We start from the raw sequence: 27158 nt of genomic DNA, 5'->3' as shown, positions 1-27158 counted from the left end.
TGGTCGTGACACCTACAAATCCTGCCTCCATGAAATGTACCATTGTTAACTACATTTATGATTGGCTTTAGTTTGTTTGGATGGAAGTAAGTGTTTCTAAGACATGTATTACCAGATATCCGAAACCAGACATAAATCATGCTGAACTTTTGAACAATACTCACGCTTTACGTCTCGGTTTAAAAAAGTTTGCATGCACAATGTCACAATAGGAGAGGCTCTGTACAGGGCCGTATCCAGAATTTGCTAAATACCGAGGTCCAAACATGCTAGGGGGGTTCGGGGGTATACTCCCCCTTGATTTTGCGAAATTTCATGATCTAGTTAGGTGCTTTTTAAGTCCTGTGGGGGGTCACAAATGGATACTATATTGATTTCAAACCATGTCAGTGGGCTGCAGCATCAATTATTTTTGAAAGTGTAATACATAAGAATCAGTTGATTGTTACATATGAATGATCTGGACATGCAGAAGAGGCTAACATGATCACAAAACATTGTCAACATTCATTTTCCATGTCTCTCTCCTTTCCATAACCTGCAGCCTCTCTTCCATCTTCTTTAGTCTCTCTGTCTCCTTCCTGTTCACTACTCTCTCTGTCCTCTACTCTTTCTCTTTGTTCAATCTCCCTCGTTGTTCACTTGTCGCTCCTGCCAGTGAATCAAAAGCAATTCAGCAATTTAGTTCATTTCACTTGTTTGTTTGCATTATTTTTTAAATTAAAGTCTGCTTTGATTGATTCTCAAAAGAGAACAAAGATGTAAGCAAATTGTGTTTTATACAATTGTATGTTATTATGACATCATAACTGCAATAGATGTATGTTGTTAAAATTATGCCTATTGTCTATAGTGTAAATGAAGGTGGATAGATAGATAGATAGATAGATAGATAGATAGATAGATAGATGGATAGATAGATGGATAGATAGATAGATAGATGGATAGATGGATAGATGGATAGATAGATAGATAGGTGGATAGATAGATAGATAGATAGATAGATAGATAGATAGATAGATAGATAGATAGGTGGATAGATAGGTGGATAGATATATGGATAGATGGATGGATAGATGGATAGATAGATGGATAGATAGATAGATAGATAGATAGATGGATAGATGGATGGATAGATAGATGGATAGATGGACAGATGGATAGATGGATAGATAGATAGATGGATAGATAGATGGATAGATAGATGGATAGATAGATAGATGGATAGATGAATGGATAGATGGATAGATTGATAGATAGATGGATAGATAGATAGATAGATGGATTGATACACAGGACTGAAGTCTGAACACAGCGGACAACAGGAGTATTTACATCAGCATTAGAAAAACAAAAATACTGCATGTGGGTGCACACTTACATTCTCTGTCTTACATAAATCCCATGAATGTATGAGATTAAGTTAGCTTTATCATATCTCAATCAGTGAACCAAAAACCTGACATGACGATAACGAGTGTTTTTCAACACAAATCCCTCCCTGTGTGTCTGAGCCGCAGCGACAGGGCCTGATTCAGAGCGGGTCATTCTGCTGTTGGTTCTGGACTGGTGTTGGTTGAGAAAGCAGACTGCTCCGTGTGTGGTGTCGTCACGTCTGTTCCTTGATCTCTGCATCACCGACCAATTTGATATTCGTGTGACAGAAAAAATTCTAAAATAAAATTGTCCAAAATCACAGAGGCAACCTTACTACGCTATAATCGATAATCGAGCGGCGAGCTACTGAAAAGCTGCCGGCGAGCTACGTGTTGGAGACCCCTGTTCTACACTGTCCTATGTGGTGTCCCGCCTGGCTCTGTACTAGTTCCCCTGTTGTTTACGTCTTATTTGCTGCATTTCAGGGAGATTGTAAATAACTATTGTTTATAATATGTTTTTGTCAGATATTGTCAGTTTGTGCATTGTGTCTTTTAAACTTTTAACATGCATGCGTATCTGATAAATGAAGCTTCACTAACAAAACAAAGCATGAGGCTGTTTTGCATGCTGGTCTAATGACGAGAGACATTTCTCCACGGATGAAAGTGTAATTTCAAAAAGAGTCCAGAGTTTCTGGTAGAATCAAATAGAAAATAAATCTTTATTTGTGGGAAAAAAGTGCAACAATTTAAGACAAACACCTGTGATTGTGACACATGTTACATTAAACAACAAACTTGCAGAATGAACAGTGTAACAAAGAAAATTGATATATAAATATAATATATATTTTCTGTAGCTAATCTTTCTTTAAAGGTCCCCTACTGTTTTTCATCTATATATTATAGGTTTCGGATAAACAAAACATGTCTCTGAAGTGCTAGTGACTCGAAATACCAAACAGATCATTGTAGCATCCCATCTCTGTTTCAGCCCTGTTTCAAAAGTGCTGATTCTGTGTCTGTTACTTATGACATCATGATGTGGCCAAAATCTGATCAGCTGATTTTCAGACAGGTTTTTATATAAATGGGTCAGGACCAAAAGAGAGAGAATCTTTTTTCCTGAAACGTTCAGAATCTCTTTACACAGAGGGGACACATGTTGATGTAGAAAAGTCATGAAAAAGTGGATTTTGCACAATAGGTGACCTTTAAGTCGAGTAGGTCACCCTGGAGATGCTCTTTTGGCTGGGACTCCATGAGTTGAACAGCTCCTGCAGCATGCTGGCGTCCTCCACTCCATTGTGGGCACTGTAGGTCTTTCCCAGGAAGTGACGCACCATATTGACCTGAGAATAACTGCTCAGACCCCGATGGAGGTTCTTGCTCAGCGGGAAGGTATCCACAAACCCAGAGACCACCTGCTTGAACTCTGTATGCAGGGAGTGCTTACGCAGCCACCTGGTGATCACAGGTGCATCAAACCGCATTGCACTGTGGGCCGCCAGCAGCACAGGCTTACGGAAAGAGCGGAGGTAGTCGAGGAAGGAGGTGAGAGCTTCCACCATCGGGACGGTTTCCACCCGAGTCCCGCGGAGAAACAGGCAGCCATCCCTGCAGGTCAGACCCGTAACCTGCTTGGCACTCTCAGTCAGGGGGCGGGTCGGCAGGATGTAGCGATTGAAGTCCATCCGTCCACAGATGGCCCCCAACTGGATGATGTCGCACACATCAGTGTCTGAAAGTAGAGAGGAAATTGATTAAAGGAGGATGTTGGGAAAATACTGAATGAACTCTTTCAATATCAGAATAGCACATGATAACAGAGGCCCAACTGTAGATGTGTACGTAACCGGATGTATGATTACTGTATGTATGAGACACTGTGTTGAACATACGATAGCTATGTTCCTATTAACATGATGATTCAGCCCCTATGGAGATAGACATATGACTGTCATGTTTCTTGCTTACGTGGGCCTTAGCTAATCTGAACGAAGCATAGAATACTGCTTTGAACTGGTATTCCTCCATCTTGTGACTGTGTAACTCCCTCTCTGTATATCAGCATGTGAAGGACACTGTTCAGGGAACTATTTGTCCCATGCAGCTCTGTATGTGATGACTACTTCCATTCTTGCAAGGATAATACATACATGGATCCTGATATTGAAACTCAAGCCAGTTACGGGTGATATTTTTTTTTAACAGAGGATAACAGAAAAATACAACATTTACAACCACAAGTAAGTAGTATTAAGATAAAATCAAATTTGTTGAAATAAGAAATCATAAAAACATAATAATTTAAAGTAAAAAGGTCCATTAAAGATAACATAATATAGTGAAATATTATATAAATATAAGAAGTTAAATGAACAGCATATTGACTGATGCTGCGATGGAGGAAGTCAATATTCTGGCAATTCACTTTTTATGTAACATAAGATTGTTACTGTAGGCTATATAAGCACTAATAAATGTATATATATATATATAAAACAAATATTGTCATGTCAGCAAACTGCTATTTCCCCCTTTCCCATTCTGTGTGCTAGTGCTAATGTGGGTCAGCTTTAGTGTAGTCTCAGCAAGGAAGTACATTCAAGTCTTAACAACTGAAGCATATCAAAAACAACAGAAACGAAAATGTCCGACGTTTCAAGAGGATGTCTTGCATTTCCTTCTGCTTTTTTTCTGCAGAATATGTTTCCTGCAATGCAAGCAGCAGCATCCGGAGGAACAGAAACTCAATTTCATATTGCTGTATGTAATGAAGTTTTTCTTATTTGCAAGAAATCCATCAATCAGGGCTGAATTCTGAATATTTATGTGATTTTTACTTTATTATTTGCCCTACTTGTTTGTTTGTTTGTTCACAGCATGTGAAGTGGCCTTGGGTCCCTTGAAAGGCGCTATAACAAATGTAATCTATTATTATTATCATTATGATTGAAACAGAGGGGTTTATGGCATGCTACAATGCGAGATCTGTTTTTGTTTTTTTAGCCAAACACTTCAGAGACAGGTTTTGTACATATCTGAGACCAAAACACAGTCACTCCCACCCTCATCCACCTACACTGGTTGCCGGTCAAGTCCCGCATATATTACAAAGTCCTCCTCCTGACCTACAAGTCCCTCCATGCCCTTGCCCACCAGTACCTATCGGACATCCTTCACCCACATGCCCCACCCCGGAACCTGCGGTCCTCAGACTCTGGCCTGCTCACCACCCCCCGCACCAAACTGCGAACCTCCGGGGACAGAGCCTTCAGTGTGGCAGCCCCCACCCTCTGGAACGCTCTCCCTGCGGAGATTCGCAACATCCCCACACTGGACGCCTTCAAAAGGCCCTCAAGTCCCATCTGTTTGCCAAGGCTTTCGGCCCCTAATCGATCTGTTGTTTTGTCTGTCTGACTTTTGTTTTGTTATGTTTGTTTTTGCCCTATTACTTGTAAAGCGACCTTGGGTCCCTTGAAAGGAGCTATATAAATCAAAGCTATTATTATTATTATTATTATTATTATTATTATTATTATTATTATTATTATTATTATTATTATTATTATTATTATTATAATATATTGTTGAACAAGAGTATAATAGGTGACCTTTAAAGTACAAACAGTAAAGTACTCAGTTTGCACAAGAGCCTTTTTTAGAATAATTTATATTTGGGATTATTAATCCGAGACAGAATTTTACATTTAGTTGTAATTTTTAAATAAATGTAGTTATAAGGTAAATATTTGCATCTAAATTGTAGTGATTTACATGTTTTAGCAAACAAATGTGTGAACATCTGATTGTTGTAGTTATTATTTTGTATCTCTGGGTAGGTGGCGGCCTCTGGTGGCGCGTGCAGCCATTACACGCTCATACCTGCATCAGAGTTTTCTGTTCAGCGGAACTTCTCTTTAAGTCACAATGACTGTTCTCTCAGCTTCTGGTTTTACCTTCAGACCATTTTAAGAACCAAGGCTGCAATATGTGTAGTTATTTGTATTATCACTAACCTCAATGTATCCCTTAATTATTTGTTCTTTAAAAGTCATAAACCACTGACAAATAGGCTACACCTGAAGTATTGAGTCATAGTCATTTTATCCATTGCATATATAAACCGCATAGCTGGTTTTGCATTTAGCCCTAAATCTCTCTAATGTAAATGTTTGTTAATGTATTACTTTTTTATAATTGCTATGATATAAATCTGCATGTTGCTTCCTGTTTGGGTCTGTCATGAAGCTGAGGTTTCCGGTGGCACCACAGGAGCATGTTTGTGGTTTGGCCCGGACGTCATCTGTGCTAATAGCCTAGTTATTGTTGTGTAACGACAGCAGATGATACCCCACCCTTTTATTGCAAACAGAGACTGATACATGTGTGATAATCGAAACCAATAAAAACAGGAACAGCAAGTCCTCCATATCACATTATAAATTACAGCTGACGCGTGCCAGATAACAGGAGGAGCCTTGATATAACTATTAATGTGATGCTTTATATTAATGGCATTTTTATAGTCTGGTATACAATTAAATATTAAACACACAACACTTTATCTAAAAAAACAAGGTTTGTAGTTTGACTAAATGCCAAATTAGGCACTGTTATTAAAAAACTCCATATTAGTCAAGTGTAAAATTAAAAATACTTCTTTGATATCATATATTTAGTGATAATAAAGGCAACAATATGTGGATAAAAGTTCTAGAAAAGTGGAGTATATCAAATATGAACCTTTACACCCAAAGAATGGATTTATTTAATCACAAATGACCATAAAAAGGTGCATTTTTTAACGTATATTGTTGTACAATGAGGTAGGGATATATAAAGGGTGATCTTTAATCTACTTTACCCAAGTTTTTTTCAGATTATGATTATACTTTTACCATTATTTGACAGCTGTAGTCACTAGTTACTTTTACATTAAGATTATTGGCTAATTCAAAAAATACATTAATTATTAAATAAACCTTGAAATATAATTATAGGCTATCCAGCAGCAGTGTGTAAAGCAATTCCAATTAGTTCTACCTCTAGATAAACACACTTAAATCAATAATCATAAAACCAGTCATTTAATAATGATTCTGAAAAGAGCCATTACACATAACGAGTACTTTTATTTTTGGTACTTTATGTACACTTTAATGCCAATCATTTTGTACTATTGATTGAATGCAGGACAGTTACTTCTACCATTTAGTATTTGACTTAGTTCCAGCATTGCTGATAAGTATTGATAAGCAGTCAAACAGACATAAAAGTAATGATAGTTACCTAAACCAGTGGCCTCCAGGTCAAAGAAAACAATGATTTTTTCACCAGACATCTGCAAGTATTAAAAAAATAAACATGAAGGAATACATCCATACAATAATATATATTTCTGACAAAGCATTACAAATAATAATCCAAATAGTTTATAAAACCTTTCAAAATGTAAGTTAGCCATTCAAAAGTTAATGTAAGGTTATTTTTGAAGGTATTTTACTGATAAAATAAGAAATACAATAGAAGAAATGAAAGGAATGGACTCACCTTGCAGTGTGTGTGTTGTGTCAGCTGGGTTGAGTGTCAGATTTCACGTGCAGGCAGCTGTTATATTGGCACGGGAGGAGTCGTCAGGTGAATCACAGCCTCATCATATCAAAACCTTTGGACATTAAGTTTCATTTAGGTGGAAAAGAAACTCAATGTCTCTTGTTTTGTTTCCCCTCGCATCCGTCCTGTCAGCTACATAGTTGGGCAGTGTGTATGAGTGTGTGTTGTATTATCTGATCGCATGTCAACAGGCTGCTCGCACATTTGCAAAACAAAACCTAATTTCACGTGAAGGGGAAACTTCCCTGCTGCTCGTTTAGTTTCACTTTTCACCCTTTATGAAGAAAGACACTGCAACGTATGTATTAAATAAAACAATTAAACAACGAACATGCGATAGAATAAAAACACAACAATACACATATTTAAGATGTTGTATTCAATTAATATAATAATAGTCAATATACAAATAAATACATAACTTAAGAGGTCATATTAAGAGGTTGCTTCCTGGATATCCCTAGGACCAATAAAGGTTTATCTTATGTTAACTTTATGTTCTCCATAAATCAATAGATCTATAAATCACTAATTATAAATACATTTATACGTTCACTGTAAAATACAAATCAAACCAACTGGCTCTGATATTAAAAGTCAGCCATAAAACAAGTTTTCAAAAGTTTCTCAAAATAGTATATATCCTAAAAATCGATAGTAAAACGGCACACTGTTTCTTGAGAAATAAAACTGATACCACATTAGGTATAAATACATCAGAACAATAGAGTGCCACACCAAGCAATTACATAATATCCAGTATTCAAATCCATTGCATCCGATGACATGACACACCCAGCTGTTCCCTGAGGGCGAATGACTTTCTGACTGATCCTCATTCTGACAGGAAACTATTTGACCTGCGATGGTAAGACCAGTGATACGAGTAATATTAATGATTGCTAAGGCCTCTAAACGGAATAAACCAATAATAAATCACTTGGTTATTTAGATTAATTCAAGCCTGTGAAATATTCTGTCTTAAAAAGATTCTTCTCTTAAAAAGAGGTGCTAAGAAAAAAGGGCTAAACTGTTGAATTTAATGTCCAGTATGAATGAGGCCTATTTAAAGAGGACAGGCTCATATTTGTATTTTGAAAGGAACTCCCTTTGGAGGGATTTTAGCCTTTGCAGAACATGTACATGCACACACAACCTGAATGACACACTACAGGAAGGGGAAAAAGCATGATAGGGCCTCTTTAAAGTTTACAGTGTTATGTGGCAATGAACACGCCTTCCTGTTGGGGGCAGTAACGCGTGAAGAAATGCCACATTTCGCCAGAAAAGTCACTCCAAACTAGTGAACTCTCCATTTTGAAGTTGTCTATTTTGCTTCTTTGTTTTGTACTTGTCTTAGACTAGTCGAAAGAACCAATAGATATATCCCAAATCTAGCTCAAAAAAGCATTATATAATGGCTCATTTGCATATTCAAACATAAACATTCGGAAAACTTGTTAGACAAAATATAATTGTCTTAATGTAAGTAATGTATTCATGTTAAAAATGAACTAATAAAGTTGATCTACTCAATATTTTCACTTTACTCACCTGTTTTTGTCATTGTCTTTCCAACCAAGGAATGCACATTTTTCTTCAGACGTCAAGCATACCCACACTGAGTGAAGGGTAACAGGACATAGCACCTTTAACCAGGGTACACACACACACACACACACACACACCACACACACAACACACACACACCACACACACACACACACACACACACACCACACACACACACACACACACACACACACACACACACACACACACACACACACACACACACACACACACACACACACACACACACACACACACTCGAACCCTGCCTTTAACTATATCTTATACTTGACAGGAACACCAACGTGTGAAAATATAAGTGTTTGACAAGGGAATAACATCCATGAGACAAAATATAACTCAACTCGTGTTTGGCTGCAGTTTTTGCTTTTTTAATAAGCAGATGAAGTCTTTTTTCTTACAACCATAAACATGTTTGTATCGTTAAAAAAAGAAATATAACACAAATTGCACCGTATACATAACCGTGTCCAGAGTGGCGCAGGACAGAGACACAGGGCTTTCCTTTTTTTTGTTTCTCACTTCGTAGCACAAACATGACAGACCTAGTGCGGCCTGTTAAAATGTTGCCATGATTAATAGTAGATAATGAAACCGTACACAGGATAATATATCCTTTTAATAACACCTTTTATAACAGATTCTTTTAAACCAATGTACACCCCAAAAGCATGATCATAAATAGTACATACACTGTGTATAAAAGAGGATCAAAAACAACCAGAGAAAGCAGAGCATGCTTTCCAGTGACGGGTACATTCACTTTTTTTTTTTGTTGCCATATTAACAGCCTGGACATGTTTCCATCGCATTAAATACCAGCTCAAGATATTGGAACTGTCCTTTCAGCTCACCTCTGAAACAGCTTTTTTTCTATCTTTACACGTCTACAGTTTAATGTTGTAAAAAGACAACACACTTGCATTAAAACGGAGATCAACACGGTCTTCAAAGGGACGTCCAGCTTCAAGGAGAAGTTGTTTAACACTGACTGTGTTGTGAGATCCAGAGCGACTGCTGCTCAAAAGCATCGAATCACAGGCGCTGCAAGCAAGGAGAGATATTGCAGCTAAAGTACGGAGACATCTTGGCTGTTAAGCTACTGAGTGTGCCCCAAACAAAGGGATATCACACTGTTTAGAATATGCAGAAAGACGGGACGGTCTGAGTTAGTTGCTACTTGTTTGTGTCTGGTTAACAGGCAAGAGTAGAGTAAATAATGCTACTTTTCACAGCCAGAGCGGCGAGAGAATAGGATGGAAGAAGAAGAAGAAGAAGAGGAGGAAGAAGTAGTAGAAACAGAAAGAGAAGAAGAAGAGTATCCTGGGTGGCTCGGAAGACATCATGGACGGTATGAAAGCGTGCAATGAATCGTAGACTTATTAAGATTCATAAGTCTGAGTTAGTGTCACCTAAGTCATTTTCACCTTAGCAAGTCAACATGTAGGGGGAACACTAGTGTGTGTGTGTGTAATGACGACTACACAAAGTGGGCGTTGATACAGAGGAAGGAATTACACACACACACACACACACACACACACACACACAACGGAAGAAAAAATGGCTTTCATCTGAACAAAAAGAAACGATATGACAAGAAGAAAATGACATCTTTGATATCAATAACAACACCTATAATACAGCAATAATATATATATTTATATAGATGTATACAAAAAAAATTCAAGTCCTGACGTAGTAACACTGATGTTTCTGAGTAAACCAGAAGGCTCGCAGACACACTTATGGCTGATTGACATTTGACACATCCGGGAAAGTAAACGCGGAACCACCAGACTCGTATCTCGGAGAGCGCACAGCCACGGCTTTTCCTTCTATTATTATTTCTCCAGAGTAGACCCGAGGGACACCCAGCGCTGGCTCTGTGCATCGTGTAACAGGAAAAGAGAAGGAACAAAGTACTCACATGACGGTAAACCGAGCGAAACACCCAGCACAGAAACTAAAGTGGAACCTGAATTCCTGACACTTCACTTTGTTCAAATAGAAAACAGGAAGGTAGAAATATTAACAATGAACAACCAAGGAGCAGCATTGGAGTTTCTTTCTATGTACATATTTTTCCTCTTTAATAATAATAATAATAATAATGTAACATATGTCTGTACAGTCTCTTCAAATGACGGAGGAGAAAGTGAGGATGGAGATGCATCGCAGCCTGGGTGTTCTGTGTAAACGTGAGAAGCAGACTGACTTGGCGCCGGTTACAGACAAAGCCAGGTCAGTCAGTATGGCTACATCTCTTCGGGGGGGCTTTCTCCACCCCCCCAGTGCTAAACATTAAGATGGGGCTCTGTAAGATTTGGCTTTTGCAGGTGTGGGTTTTCCCTCAATCGTCTCTTTCCTCGGACCGAGACATGTCTTTCACTCGGTTTCCAGATGTTATGAATCATCCCCTGTCTTTTTGTCCCTCTTTTACACATTTCCAGTCCTTTTTCATCCCCACATCTTCCTGCTCTGACGAAGAAGAAGAAGAAGAGGAAGCATTAGGAGGCGATACAGAGCACATATCCCTCCCCTTCCTCATTGTCCTACACTTGTAACCTCAGCGGCTCCTCCCCTCCTCGTCTTCACACCATGAACTCGTTGCTGCCGTACAGAACCAGCTGCTGTGGCCCCGAGCCGAAGTCAGAGTCCCTCCTTATCCCCCCCGAGGGCTCCCGAGGTGAGCTGCGACTCAGGCGGATCCGGTGGCGGCTCTTCGCGGCTCCTTGGCCGCCCTCGGCTTCTGCCAGCGGGGCCCCCAGCCCACAGGAGGAGAGCAGGGGCCCGGAGGAGGAGGAGCGGAAGCGGTAGTGAGGGTGAGGGCGAGCCGGAGGCGTTGGAGGACAAGAGAGGAGGACGGGTGGTAGGAGGAGACGGTGGAGATGGAGTCTGCTGAGTCCTGGGAGTCGGGCTGACGGCGTAAAGCTCGCCGGCTTTTTGACTCCGACTTTCTGCCGTGATAAGGGCCGCGCTCTGCGGGGAGAGAGCAGCTGAGGGTTACGGCTGGAACTCATTACCACAACAATCAGACACTGCACTAACCTCGCCACCTTGGAGCCGCTTTAGAGTCGTCTCTGGACATGGCGAGAGATCAGACTGACTACAACACTGAAACACTGACTACATCTCACCTGTCAGACTAGCTTTTGATGTGTGATTATTGCTGTGTCCTTGTGATAAATGTCCTATTGAAAAGTGACTTTTTATAAAAAAAAATTACCTCGATAAGCGCCAATTCAAAAGGGAACATGTGGAAATTGTAACCAAGAAGGGTAACAGATTAAGAAATCAGAAACCTGGCCCTTTAATAGCAGCTGGTACATTGTTTATATTTAAAATCTATTTGTGGGTGTTTTCTTTGGAGTAATTAGTGGGTGGGCATACAGCACGCACGCCAATAGATCATCAATAGAGTAAAGAAAAAGATAAAGTACTTTTATGCCTTTTGTTTAATGTTTAATTTAAAAAAAGTTCTGGTTTCGTGTTGCATGGTCGGATAAGGATTTGGTGAACCAGGAAGAGCTCTCGCCGTGTTTCAGAGACGACTCTAAATCTGGGTCCAGAAACAGAGAGGTAGGACACACGCACACACACGCATACACACACACAACACACGCATACACAACACACACACACACACGCACACACACGTACCAAGGGGTCTGATGTGGCTCCTTCCGTCTCCATTGGTGATGTTCTCCGAGCTGTCCGCTGTGCCGATGGAGGCTTCAGATTCAGGAGTTTCATCATCAGACGTCCGCGGCTCCAGGATCACAATCTCATACGTCAGCTCCTCCCTGTGTGCACACACACACACACACACACACACACACACACACACACACACCACACACACACACACACACACACACACACACACACACACACACACACACAACACACACACACACACACACACACACACACACCACACACAACACACACACACACACACCCACAACACACACACACACACACACACACACACACGAGCCAGGTTACAAGCTTATCTAAATCATTTTATTCACAACTAACCTTAACTATCCCTGCTACTAAAAATATACAGGGGTCGATGTTGTCCTGATAAGAGATACCAGTGTGTGTGTGTGTGTGTGTGTGTGTGTGTGTGTGTGTGTGTGTGTGTGTGTGTGTGTGTGTGTGTGTGTGTGTGTGTGTGTGTGTTCTTGAATGGGTTTTGTAGCATTGTTGAGTGCAGAGTGACTTACCAACAAGAAACCTTTTTGATGACATTGTTTACTTGATACTTACTTTTCAATCATCGCACTTTGAAACTTGCTTTAGAAGTATTTCCACTTAAAAGTCACATTTTCTCTTAAATAACTATTCCTAATCTTGTTTCAAATAAGAGTGTCTCTTTTATATATCTTGAAATAAGATAAATGTGCCTGAAACATTTCCTATTTGTTTCCAGTTAAGGTTCAAGGTTCTTTATTGTCAAACTGCTACAGAGTGTTAAGTCGTTCTTAGGTCCCAGGCTTCTCCCACAATGCAACACCAGAACACAGATAAGCAGACAATAATGTCAAGATCTACTTTATCTAATATATCATCTTATTATTTATTTTTTAACATGTTACAAATGTTTCATTACATTACAACTTATTATTATTAATATTATTTGTATTTGTTAACTCGTTTTGGAGCACTGTGTGACCTCTGTGACATATGAAACCAAAACACTTCCTGCTAGGCTTTGTTAAAGATGAACCAGAGGGGCGTCATACTTTCCTTCTGCAGGCTCTCGATCTGCTCCGTGAGGATCCTCTCTTCCTGCTGCATCGCCATCTGCTGCTGATCACTCAGCCCGGCTCTGCTGCTTCCTCTGCTCCTTCTCCTCCTCCATCTCCTTCTCCCTTTCCTCCTTCTCCTCCTCCATCTCCTTCTCCTCCTCCATCTCCTTCTCCCTTTCCTCCTTCTCCTCCGCCTCCACTTCCATCACTCTCTCCATCCACCACCACTGGGGGCACTTGGGGGCTGAGAGGCGGCGACAGCGTGTTGGTGCTGCTTTGCTGAACGCGGCCTTTGCACTGCAAGTTCACGCAGAAATCACAGAGCAAGGGAACATGTTAGTGGAGGCTGTATGAGGGCATACTAATGAATAATACATGTTAGTGGAGGCTGTATGAGGGCATACTAATGAATAATCATAATGATATCAATAATCAGTTCTCTGTGGACATTGACAGCGATGGAGCACAGACAGCGGACTCCATAGACACGGTTGGATGTCTCGAACAAATAGCGACGACACATATTGACAACCAGTTCACGAAAACACGGCTAAAGACTAGGAGGTCAGCTACACAAACACACACAAATACACTCTGCTGCAGGACACACACACATTCAGTTCAGCAAACTGCATGGTAGGCATTACCTTAAGTTTAGCTGTGTTAGGGCTGCTAACAGTGAGTGCTGCTCTCTCAGACCGATAACACTAACTTTGACATAGAGATACCTTCAGTTACAGAAGTTCTGCAAACTGAACCATGTCGGGAACAAATATATAGTAATTGACTAATTTCAATCAGTTATAGTCAGAAACATGAAATAATAGGCCTCTTTTATCCCACATGAAAAGCAGTGCAAGCTTTTATAACATTGAATGGGATGCTGCAAAAAGCTAGGTAGTTAGCCTTGGTTTGCTAACCACAGAGACTAGCAGACAAAGCAACAACACCACAATGGAAACTCTTATTACCAGTGGCGACTGGTCATTAGGGGCACAGCCCCACCTAGTGTCAGCAGAAAGTATTACAAATTATGATTACAAAAAAAATGCAAAAAATTAATTAAAAAATATATTAAATATATTTTAAGATCATGTTTAATCATCTGATTCGTCTGTACATTGCTGTTTTAGTATGTGTTCTTCTAATTAGTGTCTACAGTGTGCCTATTGAGCTGTTTAGAGCCATGTGGGACAAAACCCGATCCTGCCCCTCCCTCTGACTGTCTAAGTGAACGGTGACTGTAAAAACTACGCTGCGCATGCTCAGAATATTTTCCTATTTAATGTGTGTGGCAAAAAATAATGACCATAGGGGCAAAGTGCTGCCATCCCCACCATACGTCATCTCACATCATTCAGAGCTGATTGGCTGTAAGTACGTGTGCCGCGAAAAGTGTGGTGTGTGAAGAGGAGGAGAGAGAGCTGCAGTGAGGCGTCCTAAAACCCGGAAGTAAGCTGCACATGGCTTCCCTCCACAAAAAAGCAATGATATTTCTCCATAGGATTTTAGAAAATAGCTCCAAATAAGGTCTGTGGGAAACAAACCTGTTAGATAAATGAACTTTTTGTTCAGCCAGATAATATCCACATGTCTACCCTACTTTTATAATTTTCGAATCATAAATCTATTGATTAGATTATATTTATGATAGACTTTTGAAACTACAAGAAGATAAGGAGGACTTTTACAAAAAATTAATAGCGATTTTTGTCCAGAAGGATAGGCAAATGGACTTAATCTTCGAGTCAAGGAAAGACTGCAATTTTATTGAAAATGGGATCTTACTAAGAGAGAACAATTCAATATTTAAATGATAAAGTTACATTTTTTGGGTATCCTTCTGTTGAACTGTCTGTTTAAAAGTAATTGAAGCATCACACAAAAAAAGCTTTTGAAAATAATATTATATTTTGATTTAGGTCAAAATATAATATTTGTAAACCTGAAGAGTCAGTGCCAGTGCCTCACCAGCCATGAACCTCACTGCAGAAGCTTATATATAGACATCTAAGTTTTTGTGCCCCACCACTTTTGTACATATAGAAACGCCACTGCTTATTACAATTAATTATACACAAAAAACAGAGCAAGATTCTGAGCCATATCTTAGTGTGACGTCAACTCAAAAGTGTTAGCAGATGCTTAATCCGCCTCTAGTTACCTGTTCTGTTTAAAAGTGGCTTCTTAAGAATCTATTTGACTTATTGTTAGCTAGTGTTAGCTGCTAATCAGATCCCAGCTACTCTCTCACACACACACACAAGTTGCTTGGAAGCTGAATAAAAGCAACTTTAGTCAATTTTATGTTAAACAAAACGTGAAGTTCAAACCAAGTCTGACAATCTAGCAACATAAGTGAAGTTCTGAACCGGCAGACTCAGTATTTTTGGGGACTAAATTGAAATTAATGTAATAAACCCCAGCACAAACAGATGGCATTTTTCATGTCCACTAGTGTGATGTGAAAGCCCAAAAATATTGTAATAGTAAATAATTAAATAACGTATCAGTTACATTCATTCAACAACGACCAATGTCTGAAAATGTCACAAAAGTGTGAAGTTAACTGAACTCGAGTCATGGTTCAGGACTCTGTATCCCTGATTATCGAACAAGAAAACAAAAGTCAAAGCAGACATCATCTAACAACAGAAATTGTAAGAAATGATTTATATTTTACTTTTACTTAAAAATCTGCCGACAGTATTACATTAAAGGTCACCTATTATGCAAAATCTACTTTTTCATGTCTCTTCTACATCAACATGTGTCCCCTCTTCTTCATGTCTCTTCTACATCACCATATGTCCCCTCTTCTTCATGTCTCTTCTACATCAACATGTGTCCCCTCTTCTTCATGTCTCTTCTACATCAACATGTGTCCCCTCTTCTCCATGTCTCTTCTACATCAACATGTGTCCCCTCTTCTCCATGTCTCTTCTACATCAACATGTGTCCCCTCTTCTTCATGTCTCTTCTACATCAACATGTGTCCCCTCTTCTCCATGTCTCTTCTACATCAACATGTGTCCCCTCTTCTCCATGTCTCTTCTACATCAACATGTGTCCCCTCTTCTTCATGTCTCTTCTACATCAACATGTGTCCCCTCTTCTTCATGTCTCTTCTACATCAACATGTGTCCCCTCTTCTTCATGTCTCTTCTACATCAACATGTGTCCCCTCTTCTTCATGTCTCTTCTACATCAACATGTGTCCCCTCTTCTTCATGTCTCTTCTACATCAACATGTGTCCCCTCTTCTCCATGTCTCTTCTACATCAACATGTGTCCCCTCTTCTTCATGTCTCTTCTACATCAACATGTGTCCCCTCTTCTTCATGTCTCTTCTACATCAACATGTGTCCCCTCTTCTTCATGTCTCTTCTACATCAACATGTGTCCCCTCTTCTTCATGTCTCTTCTACATCAACATGTGTCCCCTCTTCTTCATGTCTCTTCTACATCAACATGTGTCCCCTCTTCCTCATGTCTCTTCTACATCAACATGTGTCCCCTCTTCTCCATGTCTCTTCTACATCAACATGTGTCCCCTCTTCTTCATGTCTCTTCTACATCAACATGTGTCCCCTCTTCTTCATGTCTCTTCTACATCAACATGTGTCCCCTCTTCTCCATGTCTCTTCTACATCAACATGTGTCCCCTCTTCTTCATGTCTCTTCTACATCAACATGTGTCCCCTCTTCTTCATGTCTCTTCTACATCAACATGTGTCCCCTCTTCTTCATGTCTCTTCTACATCAACATGTGTCCCCTCTTCTCCATGTCTCTTCTACATCAACATGTGTCCCCTCTTCTCCATGTCTCTTCTACATCAACATGTGTCCCCTCTTCTCCATGTCTCTTCTACATCAACATGTGTCCCCTCTTCTTCATGTCTCTTCTACATCAACATGTGTCCCCTCTTCTTCATGTCTCTTCTACATCAACATGTGTCCCTCTTCTTCATGTCTCTTCTACATCAAACATGTGTCCCCCTCTTCTCCATGTCTCTTCTACATCAACATGTGTCCCCTCTTCTTCATGTCTCTTCTACATCAACATGTGTCCCCTCTTCTTCATGTCTCTTCTACATCAACATGTGTCCCCTCTTCTTCATGTCTCTTCTACATCAACATGTGTCCCCTCTTCTTCATGTCTCTTCTACATCAACATGTGTCCCCTCTTCTTCATGTCTCTTCTACATCAACATGTGTCCCCTCTTCCTCATGTCTCTTCTACATCAACATGTGTCCCCTCTTCTCCATGTCTCTTCTACATCAACATGTGTCCCCTCTTCTTCATGTCTCTTCTACATCAACATGTGTCCCTCTTCTTCATGTCTCTTCTACATCAACATGTGTCCCCTCTTCTCCATGTCTCTTCTACATCAACATGTGTCCCCTCTTCTTCATGTCTCTTCTACATCAACATGTGTCCCCTCTGTGGAAAGAGACTCTGAAAGTTTCAGGAACAAAGATTCTCTCTCTTTTTGATCCATTTCTATAAAAACCTGTCTGAAAATGAGCTGATCAGATTTTGGCCACTTTATGATGTCATAACGTTTTTTTGGCTTGTGTAACCATTAGCCAATCAGCAACCAAGGTAACCCCCCCTATCACCTGAATCTCCTCCTCGAGCACCATTGAGTTCGTTCTAACCAAATCTCTCTCAGAGGGGCGTGGGGAGAAGAAGCTCTATAGCTACAGATGGACGTGACGGGGACAGTGACAGTGAAAGACGATATGAGTGGAGACGGTGTGGGACGGATCAGACTGACTTACAGGACAGTGGTGATGGCGTTGTTGGACACATGGAGTGAGAGGGGCATACATACCGGGGTGGACGTGCGGGCTATGCTCAAAAACCTAACAGCAATTAGTATGGGTTTCTGGAAGGAGGGGTGGGGGAGGAAGGAAGGAAGGACAGATTAGGGTTAGGGAGCGGTGAGGGTAATAAAGTAAGTGTGGGTTAAAAGATGTCGAGATATTTTGATTCAAACTGAGCAAAATGTGGTGTTTACATGTAAATGCATACACATTCGTTCAGTGCTATAATAAAATACCATTGAAAGATCCTGAATTTGGTTGAAATCTTAAGATTGGAAGTTAAATAATGTTTAAAAAGTCACTGATTTGCTGTTTTGCACGACAGCTACATTCAGTTTGGTTTTCCTTTTTCATAATTATATACAGTTCAAATGTGTTGTGATATAACTAAAGAAGCAGTAAAGAAGGCCAGCTGTTTTTCGGTTTTATTTTCCTGTTACTTTGTCTCATTATTTTGCTTATTTATTGTATTCATTTAAATGTCCTAACTGAGCACCATTAACTTTTAGAGATTCAAAGTTGGCAAGGGGCCTAAAGGAGCGACTTTTCACTTTTAGAGTCCTATTATTGAAGGAAAAACTATATTTTGGGAGCTCCCGATGGATAATACCTGCTGTGACTTTGAAGTAAGTTAGAAGATAAGAGTTGGAACAAGCAATAAAAGACTATAACTCAACAAATATTGATATGAAAGGGAGGACTGTTGAATACGTGAAACCTCAATAGGCGCATTCACACCGCAGTACTTTTCCATCGCGTTCACACCGGAATAAGTCCCTGGGGGAGGATTAGGCAAATGAAGCCGCTGACGTCAATTCTTCTTCTTCTGCTTTGGGTTTACTGGCAGGCCGCAAACAACTTCACGGAGTCCCCTGCCGCCCGGAGTCCCCGGCTGGAAGTCCCCGGAGTTGGGGACTGGCTTCAGTAGAAGCTGCTGGGAGTCCCAGCAGCTTCTACTGAAGCCTTCCGAGTAAATCGCCAGAACGCCGACACCTCCTCATCTCCACCGCTCCCATGTTTTCTTTTGTGTTGCCATAAGTTCGTCTCTCTACGTTTCTGCGCTGGGCTAATGCTAATGCTAATAATGCTAATGCGAGGATAATAAAATGGCGGCTTCACAAACGTTTTTGGGAGTTTTACGGGGCGTGGTTTGCAATCCGCCCAGCCAATCAGAAATAGGAACCTTTTTCCTAAAGGGGGTAAAAAGTAAAAAGGTTCTCATGAACTAATTTTAGTTGGGGCTCTTTTTGGTGTGAACGCGACATTTCGGAACTATATCGGAACTAAAGTGGGAAAAGTACTGCGGTGGCTATTGTTTCTCTGTAAGAAAATATTCCTAGAGCTCTTTTTTTTGCATGCAAAGTGTCCCGCTGTGCACATATTTCTAATTCAAATCCCCTTGTGTCAGCTTTTTGCTTGTGTAGCAAAAAACGAATGTATGAGATGTATGAATGAACTCCTGCCATGGCTGAGTGAAAACCATGCCAGCTGCTCGAGGAGCTGAAAAACTGCTGAGTCACCATTTAAATGATGAGTGAGAGGAACAAGTTGGAAAAGCATCCATGTCGATGCCACGCAGTGAGGATTTCTTTCCATGAACATGCTTTGTAACTTGGTTTATGAGCTTAAAGGGCTGTCTTACCATGGACCTCCTGATGTGGGTCAGTCTGCTCTTGGCTTTGCTTTCTGCAAACTCCAGACTGCTGATGTCCTTCAGACGAGCTCTGTACTTGCTCATCTGCTCGTTGATGATCAGCTCCACACACCTACAGGGGAACAGATCCATTTAGATTAGAACAGGATTCAGAAACTATGTCTCCCAAACATTGCTGAATAATCGTTCTTCTCTTAATGTCCTCGTAACACAATGGATAACCCTACATACAACATCTTCAACAATATCTGTTTTCCTTTTTTACTGCCGATTTTTATTCCATATTTTATTCCTTTTTATTCCATTCCATTTGTATACTGTTATATTTGACTATATTTAGTATTATTTTAAATATTTTTCTAGTTCTCTTTCTGTGCTTTAAATGTTAGTTTTACTTTTATGTATGCGCCACTACACCAAGTCAAATTCCTCTTACGTGTCAACCTACCTGGTAATAAACCTGTTTCTGTTTCTGATTCTTAGGCCCCGTTTACACGGTTCGGGTTGTATCTGCTACTTTTCTCTTTCGTATAGCCCGTTCGTTCGAGGCCGTAACGGAACCGCGGAAACGGAACCGCGGAAACGGAACCCTAAAACGATAACCCTAAAACGGCTCTGTGTGTACGTCCTATACGATAATTTTCCTGATAACGATGAAGCCATAGCCCCACCTCTGCTGCTCACTGCTGTAGCTACAGATGTTAGTGCAAAATCTACAGCTCCTCTACCACAACCATCAGCAACAAGTGGACATGGAGAACTACATGAACTACATATTGCTAAATTCACAGCGGAGAATAAACAGAAGGGCAACCATGGCAACCATGCTCGGGGTCTTCTTCGCTGCTTTTGGTGTATTTTGTGGCGGAAGTACAGTGTTACTTACAGGCCCAGCATATGCACTAGCGTCTCCAGCGGGTCGAGCGGTCTTGTGTGAACGGAATACTGTTTTGATATCGAATTCGGTTTGTTTGCGTTCCCGTGTAAATGGGGCCTTAGTTTCATGACGTACTGATGACTGAAAAGGATGGTTAAACGGGGAAGGGTATCCCTGCCCTTATTTTGTTTTTCTATATTTTAAATTTGTATAATTTGTATCTGTATATTTGTGTCATCTTGTGAAGGTGAGAGGAACATTTAAAACAAAGTTGGTAACAAAAAAAAATATACGTGATTAAATACAAGTAGAATAGAGGATATGATTGGACCAGGTTTTTGTTAATTACTAATTGTGTGTTTTAATTTATTTAGGGACTGCTGGCTTAAATATTTATAATTTATAATTTTATAATTACTTTATTGATCTCCAGGAGGAAATGCATTTGCTACCCAGCAGATAAAGTATACAAAGAAGTTAAATGAGCTACACTTTTACCAGCTGCAACATTAAAGTGATATAAGGAGTATTATTGACTATTCTCAAACTTTGTCCCTACAATAAAGGGTTGGTGGTAACATTACAGCATCACAACATTTGTTTCCACATCACTGCCTGGGCTTTTAATTGTAGTTTAAACTTTGTGTTTATTCTCTTGTTGCAACACACTTTAACTGTGAGACCAATAAGAAGTCATGGAGGTGGAAAACAAAAACAAAATACCTCAACCTTTAAGAAATAGAGATGAAATTAAGTGAGACATTTCCTATGAGTACAATATTTTAACTCATATTTCTTTCTGTTGCAGGCAATTATTTTGTTTACAAGCCCTTGTCTATCCTGTCACTATATAAAAAGTTAAATTGTACATAACTTTATCTTAATTTTCCTATTCTATGTGTATGTCTTGACTTTTGCAGTACTTTGCCAACTTTTTCTTCAATATGCTTTTCAAAAGTGATTAATATACTTATATACAATTAAGTTATGTTGATACTGATTCTGTGAGCCAAAGAGTTATAATAGCAAACAGCGGAGGATGCTGGATGACGTACGCTGTGGTTTTGCTGATGTCCTGGACGCTCTGCAGCGGGTCGATGGTGTCGGGGCAGCGGAGGATGCAGGGAGCGAACACGATGGCCAGGGCGTTGGCCGACATCCTGTTCGTGTCCTCCTGCAGGGCAATCCTGAAACACACCACAGTGTAATCCTGTTAATCCTGATGCGGACGTAAACAGAGCATGACACACGGAACACACAAAAGGCAGGGCAGCATGTGACAAGAAAGCTAATCCAGTGTTTGACAAGTGAGAGAAACACAAATGAAAGAGGATCGATAAACCACAGCTCAGACATTTTGCTATTATGATCATTTTCAGGTTGATATTTGTATTTTGTGCCTCTCTGGGACATGTCTCCGTGCTTTAATGTTCACAAAGCTCTTTATTCTACTCATACCTCTTTTCACCCTCTGTCTGAAACCAGAGCCCAGTCTGCTCTGATTGGTTAGGGTTAGCCCTTGGATTGTGATTGGTCAACCGCTTAGACATGTCCCGCCCCTTAGCCTATCACGTACAATGTGTTGGAGTGCTAGTCAATACAAGTGTGATTGTGACGAGAGATGTTACGGAAGTAAACAAAGGAGTCCAAACATGCCTTAGCAGACCATTTACATGCACACAATCTACATAATGCACGACTACAGGGAAGGGAAAACCCCAAAAAGCATAATAGGGCCTCTTTAAAATAGTGTTTGGGCAGACAGGTGTTTGGCACGTTTATTCCAGATCTGTGGGGCATCAAAACCAAAAGCTCTTCCTTAAAGGTGGGGTAGGTAAGTTTGAGAAACCGGCTCGAGATACACTTTTTGTTATATTCCATGGAATGCTCTTAACATCCCGATAACAATGAATATCTGAAGTGCTTTGACAAAAAGTCCATAATAAAATGTCATCTGTGGAAGCCGTGGCGCTGTAAAAAGCACGACCAATCATCTGAGCCGGCCCGGCTAAAGTAACTGGATGGCCTACCTGCCTGTCAGCCTTCCATCTGTGCACTAACTCATCTCGTGCCCTCATTGGTCATGTGCGCGTTCGTGTGTGTTGGAGGAGGGGCTCTGTGAGGAAGTGGCAGATTTGTTCCGGCTGTGTATTTTCAAATTCTAGCGCACTCGAGCTGGTTTCTCCAAAATGACCTACCCACCTTTAAACATGCTGTATGTTTTAACTCTTCACTTACCTGACCAGATGGAAGATGAGGCGCTCCAGCGTGCTGAGGTGAGTCCTGCTGAGCTGGTCAATCACAGAATACACTCCTGTTATCACCTCCCGCCGATCTGACTGGCCTGGAAATAAATCAAACACACACCATCAGACCAGGTAACATTTGACTCTCAGCCGGAGGAGCCTCTGCAGAGACAAACGGCAACACGCAGTCACTAAATAACTGATTACAAACGTACCCATGGCCCGGAGGAACTCCTCGTACAGTTCGAAGGTCATGAGAGGGCTGGGCAGGTCACGCAGCCACTGTTTGAGAACACTGGCAATGACGTGGATGTTGTAGTCGTCCAGGTTCACAACGTTCACATCTGGTCAAACACAGACACGTTCAGGCAGATTAACTTTATGTGACGTATTTACGGTACAGTGTAACTAGTAGAAAGATACCTAGGAGTAGATGTTGAATAAGAAGTGACTGTAAGATTGTAGTACTTGTGGTAAAGGAACAAGAGTAAGAAGTACCAGTAGTACCAGTAGAGTGGTCATAGTAGTAGTAGGAGTAGAAGAGGAAAATGTAGTAGTAGTGCTAGTAGTTGAAGAAGAACAGATTATATTCAAGTATAGTATAGAAATTGCTGAGGACTTTTGTCGCAAAATCAGCTTTTACTCTTTCAATCTTCAAGTTAGCTAATATTTCAGCAGTAGAATAACTAACTGAATGAACAAAAAGTCATAATTAATTACTAGAAAACATGGGTGATACACATGTATGTGTAATACAGTTGTCAGTGTCAGTCTGACCTGTGTCCAGCCCCAGGCGCAGCTCTTTGATCTTATTGGTGGAGCCAGACTTCCTGTAGATGCCCTCGGAGTAGAGGCCGTGCATCTCGATGTAGTTGATGAGTTTCTCCACGAGCTGCGGCACCGTCCGCTCCTCGCTGGTCAGACGGGACAACTCCACACCGTACTGCCTGGACGACAGCTCCGGATCGTACTACACACACACACAAACACGTCTACTGTTATACTACTGTGTGTAGCTTAAAGACTAATGCAATGCTAAAATGTGCTAACATTAGCTACTATAAGCTACAAGTCATACCAGACCAAGTAAACCTGTAGCAGCAAAACCTTTGAGGGTACTTAATCAATAATTAAGGGTTTTATTTCTCATTAATTTACATGTATTATAATAAGAATCAGATGTTTCTTTCTTATTACAGAAATATACACGTTTTTTTGCTTTGAAACAAGGAGTTTGCTACTGTAAATGTACAAATGAATGCCTACACCTATAAGATACCAATAAAAAGTATTTCTGGACAAAGCTTTTGTTAAAAAAACAGCAGCAAGGAGATTACATTTGTATCTAAGTGTCTATTTCTCCAAATGTAAACAGTTTCCAGAATACATATGACAACAAAAGGGAAAGGAAAAATGCTAATTGAACACAATTTACACAAAATGTGACAGGCATACATTTATTTGTTGTGAGTTAAATAACATAAAGACACAGGAAATCGAATAGGCTTAAATGTTAAAGAATGTTTTGAACCATTTCCAGTGTTTTGTTTGAACACCTTACAGCATCCCGAAACCATAAACCTTCAGATAAATCAAATCTCCTGCTACCTTTTTACTGCACTTGGTGGTCATCTTGGTGCAGCACTTCCTATGGCAGGCGTAGCGACACACTGCAGACAACAGATCAACACAATGAGACGCACAACAACAACAACAACATCTGCAGTCAGTCCGTCACGACCTCGAAGAATAAAGAGTGCAGAGTCGGCGAGTTTGGGTGTCTGCTGCTCACTGAGTGCAGATGGAGACAGTAACTTGATAGAAGATGGATTTATGAGGTTTAACCGAGTTTTTCTCACACTCAGGGAGGCAGGGCAAGTGTGTGTGTGTGTGTGTGTGTGTGTGTGTGTGTGTGTGTGTGTGTGTGTGTGTGTGTGTGTGTGTGTGTGTGTGTGTGTGTGTGTGTGTGTGTGTGTGTGTGTGTGTGTGTGTGTGTGTGTGTGTGTGTGTGTGTGTGTGTGTGTGTGTGTGTGTAAGAGTAGGAGGGGGTGTAATGTTCTGTGCGGGTGGAAATAAAAACTACACACACGGTCAGCAGTGCGAGTAAGTGAGTTAGGAAAACATTAGGAACTTCTAGTGGTGTATATTACTGTGTGTGTGTGTGTGTGTGTGTGTGTGTGTGTGTGTGTGTGTGTGTGTGTGTGTGTGTGTGTGTGTGTGTGTGTGTGTGTGTGTGTGTGTGTGTGTGTGTGTGTGTGTGTGAGAGAGATATTAGGCAGACTTGCAGACTTGCGGCTTTTATGGAAAATATAGGCAAACATTTTTTTTCTAATGTTTAGTATTTTATCTTGAACTATATTTTCCCAATTGAACCGGACACAGTGGTTTGAATGTGTGTGTGTGTGTGTGTGTGTGTGTGTGTGTGTGTGTGTGTGTGTGTGTGTGTGTGTGTGTGTGTGTGTGTGTGTCTGTGTGTGTGTGTGTGTGTGTGTGTGTGTGTGTGTTTTGTGTCCAATCCTCACGTTTGCAGACGCAGGCCCGGTCCATCATCCAGATGAGGGAGGAGCAGTACTCGCAGTATGTGGGGATGCTGTACTGTGTGGATTTAAAGATGTGGCCGTTGTGTTCTTCCACCTGCAGGAGTGTGTGTGTGTGTGTGTGTGGGGGGGGGGGGCAGAAGTTAGTTCAGCACAAACATTGTTGTATGCAATATTTGTCTTTAGTATACCATTAAAATAACAACTCACAATGTCTGTTTCCTTCTTTCTTGACTTCTTGCGTTCTCGTTTAGGAGCCTGGACAAAGAAGTGTGTCACTTACATTGTGATGTTTTGTAATCTCCCTGTGAGTACTGCACATTGAACTCGTTGATATCTATCGATAATAACTGCATAATAGTTATCATTATTTACATCAATCAGTTTATAACTCTCTTACCCTGCCGATGGTTCCCTGCATGGGCTTGTACTCGGTCATAAACTCGTCCAGGAACACCTTGAAGGTGTTGACCCACACCTTCACCGGCGACTCGCACCAGTCCCTCTGCTCCAGGCGCATGGTCTTCTCCAGGATTTGTTCGAACAGGGCGTACAGATCCTTGTAACGGATACTCTTCCCATCATCCATCTGGTGGTTAAAGGCAAGTAAGAAGAAATACAAATCACAAATGATTCCACCAAAACATCAGCAAACGCTTTTCTGGCTTCTTCCAAATGAGTTTTTTTAAGATAAGATAAGATAAGATGGACTTTTATTCATCCCAGTGGGGAAATTCAGCGGGTTAACAGCAACAGGGTGAGATTGAAAAGCAGGACAGCACAGATTCACACAGATTAATACAATCGAAGATACAATCAAAGGATGTGGAAAGAGTTTTGTTGGAAAAATATAATCCGATTTTTCATTACTCCCAGGACTAAAAGTAAATGCGCACGTACTCAAGAGGCATGCTGGAGACTGGGTGGGGGGAGTAATGTTGGACATGTTTTTTTGGGAATGTGCGAAAATGAAGGGATACTGGGATGATGTATGTCTAACAAGTAACATGTAATGTATGGACTGTGCTTAAGCGGATTTTGGGATATGAGGTCCCGAACACTTTTGAAGTACTTTATTTAGGAAACCTCGCAAGGAGCATTGTCCAATACGGAGACCAATATATTGTGCGTATACTGATAGCATCAATGAAAAAAACAATCACCAGGAAATGGCTACAGGAGGAACCCCCTGCAGCCAAGGACTGGTTGGAAGTGGTTGGAGAAGTACTTCCATATGGAAAGACTCACCCATGTGCTCAGAATGAAACTACCAGAATTTGAATATAAACTGTTCAAGTGGACTGCCTATAAGACCCTTCACTAAGTCACTGCGAACCCTGACCTTAGTTACATTATGTATAGATAATTATTTGATCTGTGACACTACTTTTGTTTGTATTGTTGTTCCTGAAAATAATAAAATCGAAGTAAAAAAAAAAAAAAAAGATAAAATAACTATAAAATAAGAAATGAATTAAAATGAACGTATATACATATTGGATATATGCACATGTGTGTGTGAAACAGTGTGTATTTTATGTGCAGTAATTGTGTCACATTGTTGACCTCGTGTTGTGCAGCCTGATGGCTATTGTATTCCCCCTCAGTGCCACGTTTGCTAAAACAGACAACCTATACTGTAAGGCATGTGAGGTTCACTTTA

At 40.5% G+C, this 27158-nt stretch overlaps 2 protein-coding genes and 1 pseudogene across 2 annotated transcripts in view; all 3 read right to left on the bottom strand.

Annotated features, from left to right (window-relative positions):
* Positions 1-2082: 2082 nt before the first annotated feature.
* LOC117448597 (DNA polymerase III PolC-type-like) lies at positions 2083-7143 on the bottom strand. Its single transcript, XM_034085916.2, has 3 exons — positions 6936-7143; positions 6675-6726; positions 2083-3120 (listed from the first exon to the last, which is right to left on the bottom strand). Exons 2-3 carry the CDS (start codon positions 6724-6726, stop codon positions 2594-2596), a joined length of 579 nt encoding a protein of 192 aa, XP_033941807.1. The 5' UTR covers positions 6936-7143; the 3' UTR covers positions 2083-2593.
* A 3851-nt stretch (positions 7144-10994) lies between these two features.
* On the bottom strand, positions 10995-12880 carry LOC117448517 (unconventional myosin-IXAb-like; annotated as a pseudogene).
* Positions 12881-13276: 396 nt separating this feature from the next.
* The window catches only part of LOC117447554 (unconventional myosin-IXAa-like), a 171935-nt gene continuing 158053 nt past the window's right edge, over positions 13277-27158 (bottom strand). Inside the window, 11 exon segments of the mRNA XM_034084284.2 lie at positions 13277-13423; positions 13426-13648; positions 19824-19947; positions 21768-21899; positions 22951-23056; positions 23174-23302; positions 23736-23928; positions 24567-24628; positions 25481-25592; positions 25706-25753; positions 25896-26084. Coding sequence (XP_033940175.2) covers positions 13308-13423; positions 13426-13648; positions 19824-19947; positions 21768-21899; positions 22951-23056; positions 23174-23302; positions 23736-23928; positions 24567-24628; positions 25481-25592; positions 25706-25753; positions 25896-26084 — 1434 coding nt within the window. The 3' untranslated portion in view covers positions 13277-13307.

Source organism: Pseudochaenichthys georgianus, chromosome 6 (genome assembly GCF_902827115.2).
Source record: "Pseudochaenichthys georgianus chromosome 6, fPseGeo1.2, whole genome shotgun sequence".
NCBI lineage: Eukaryota > Metazoa > Chordata > Actinopteri > Perciformes > Channichthyidae > Pseudochaenichthys > Pseudochaenichthys georgianus.
Note: the sequence above shows the minus strand (reverse complement) of the source record. Positions and strands in the feature narration are given on the sequence as shown.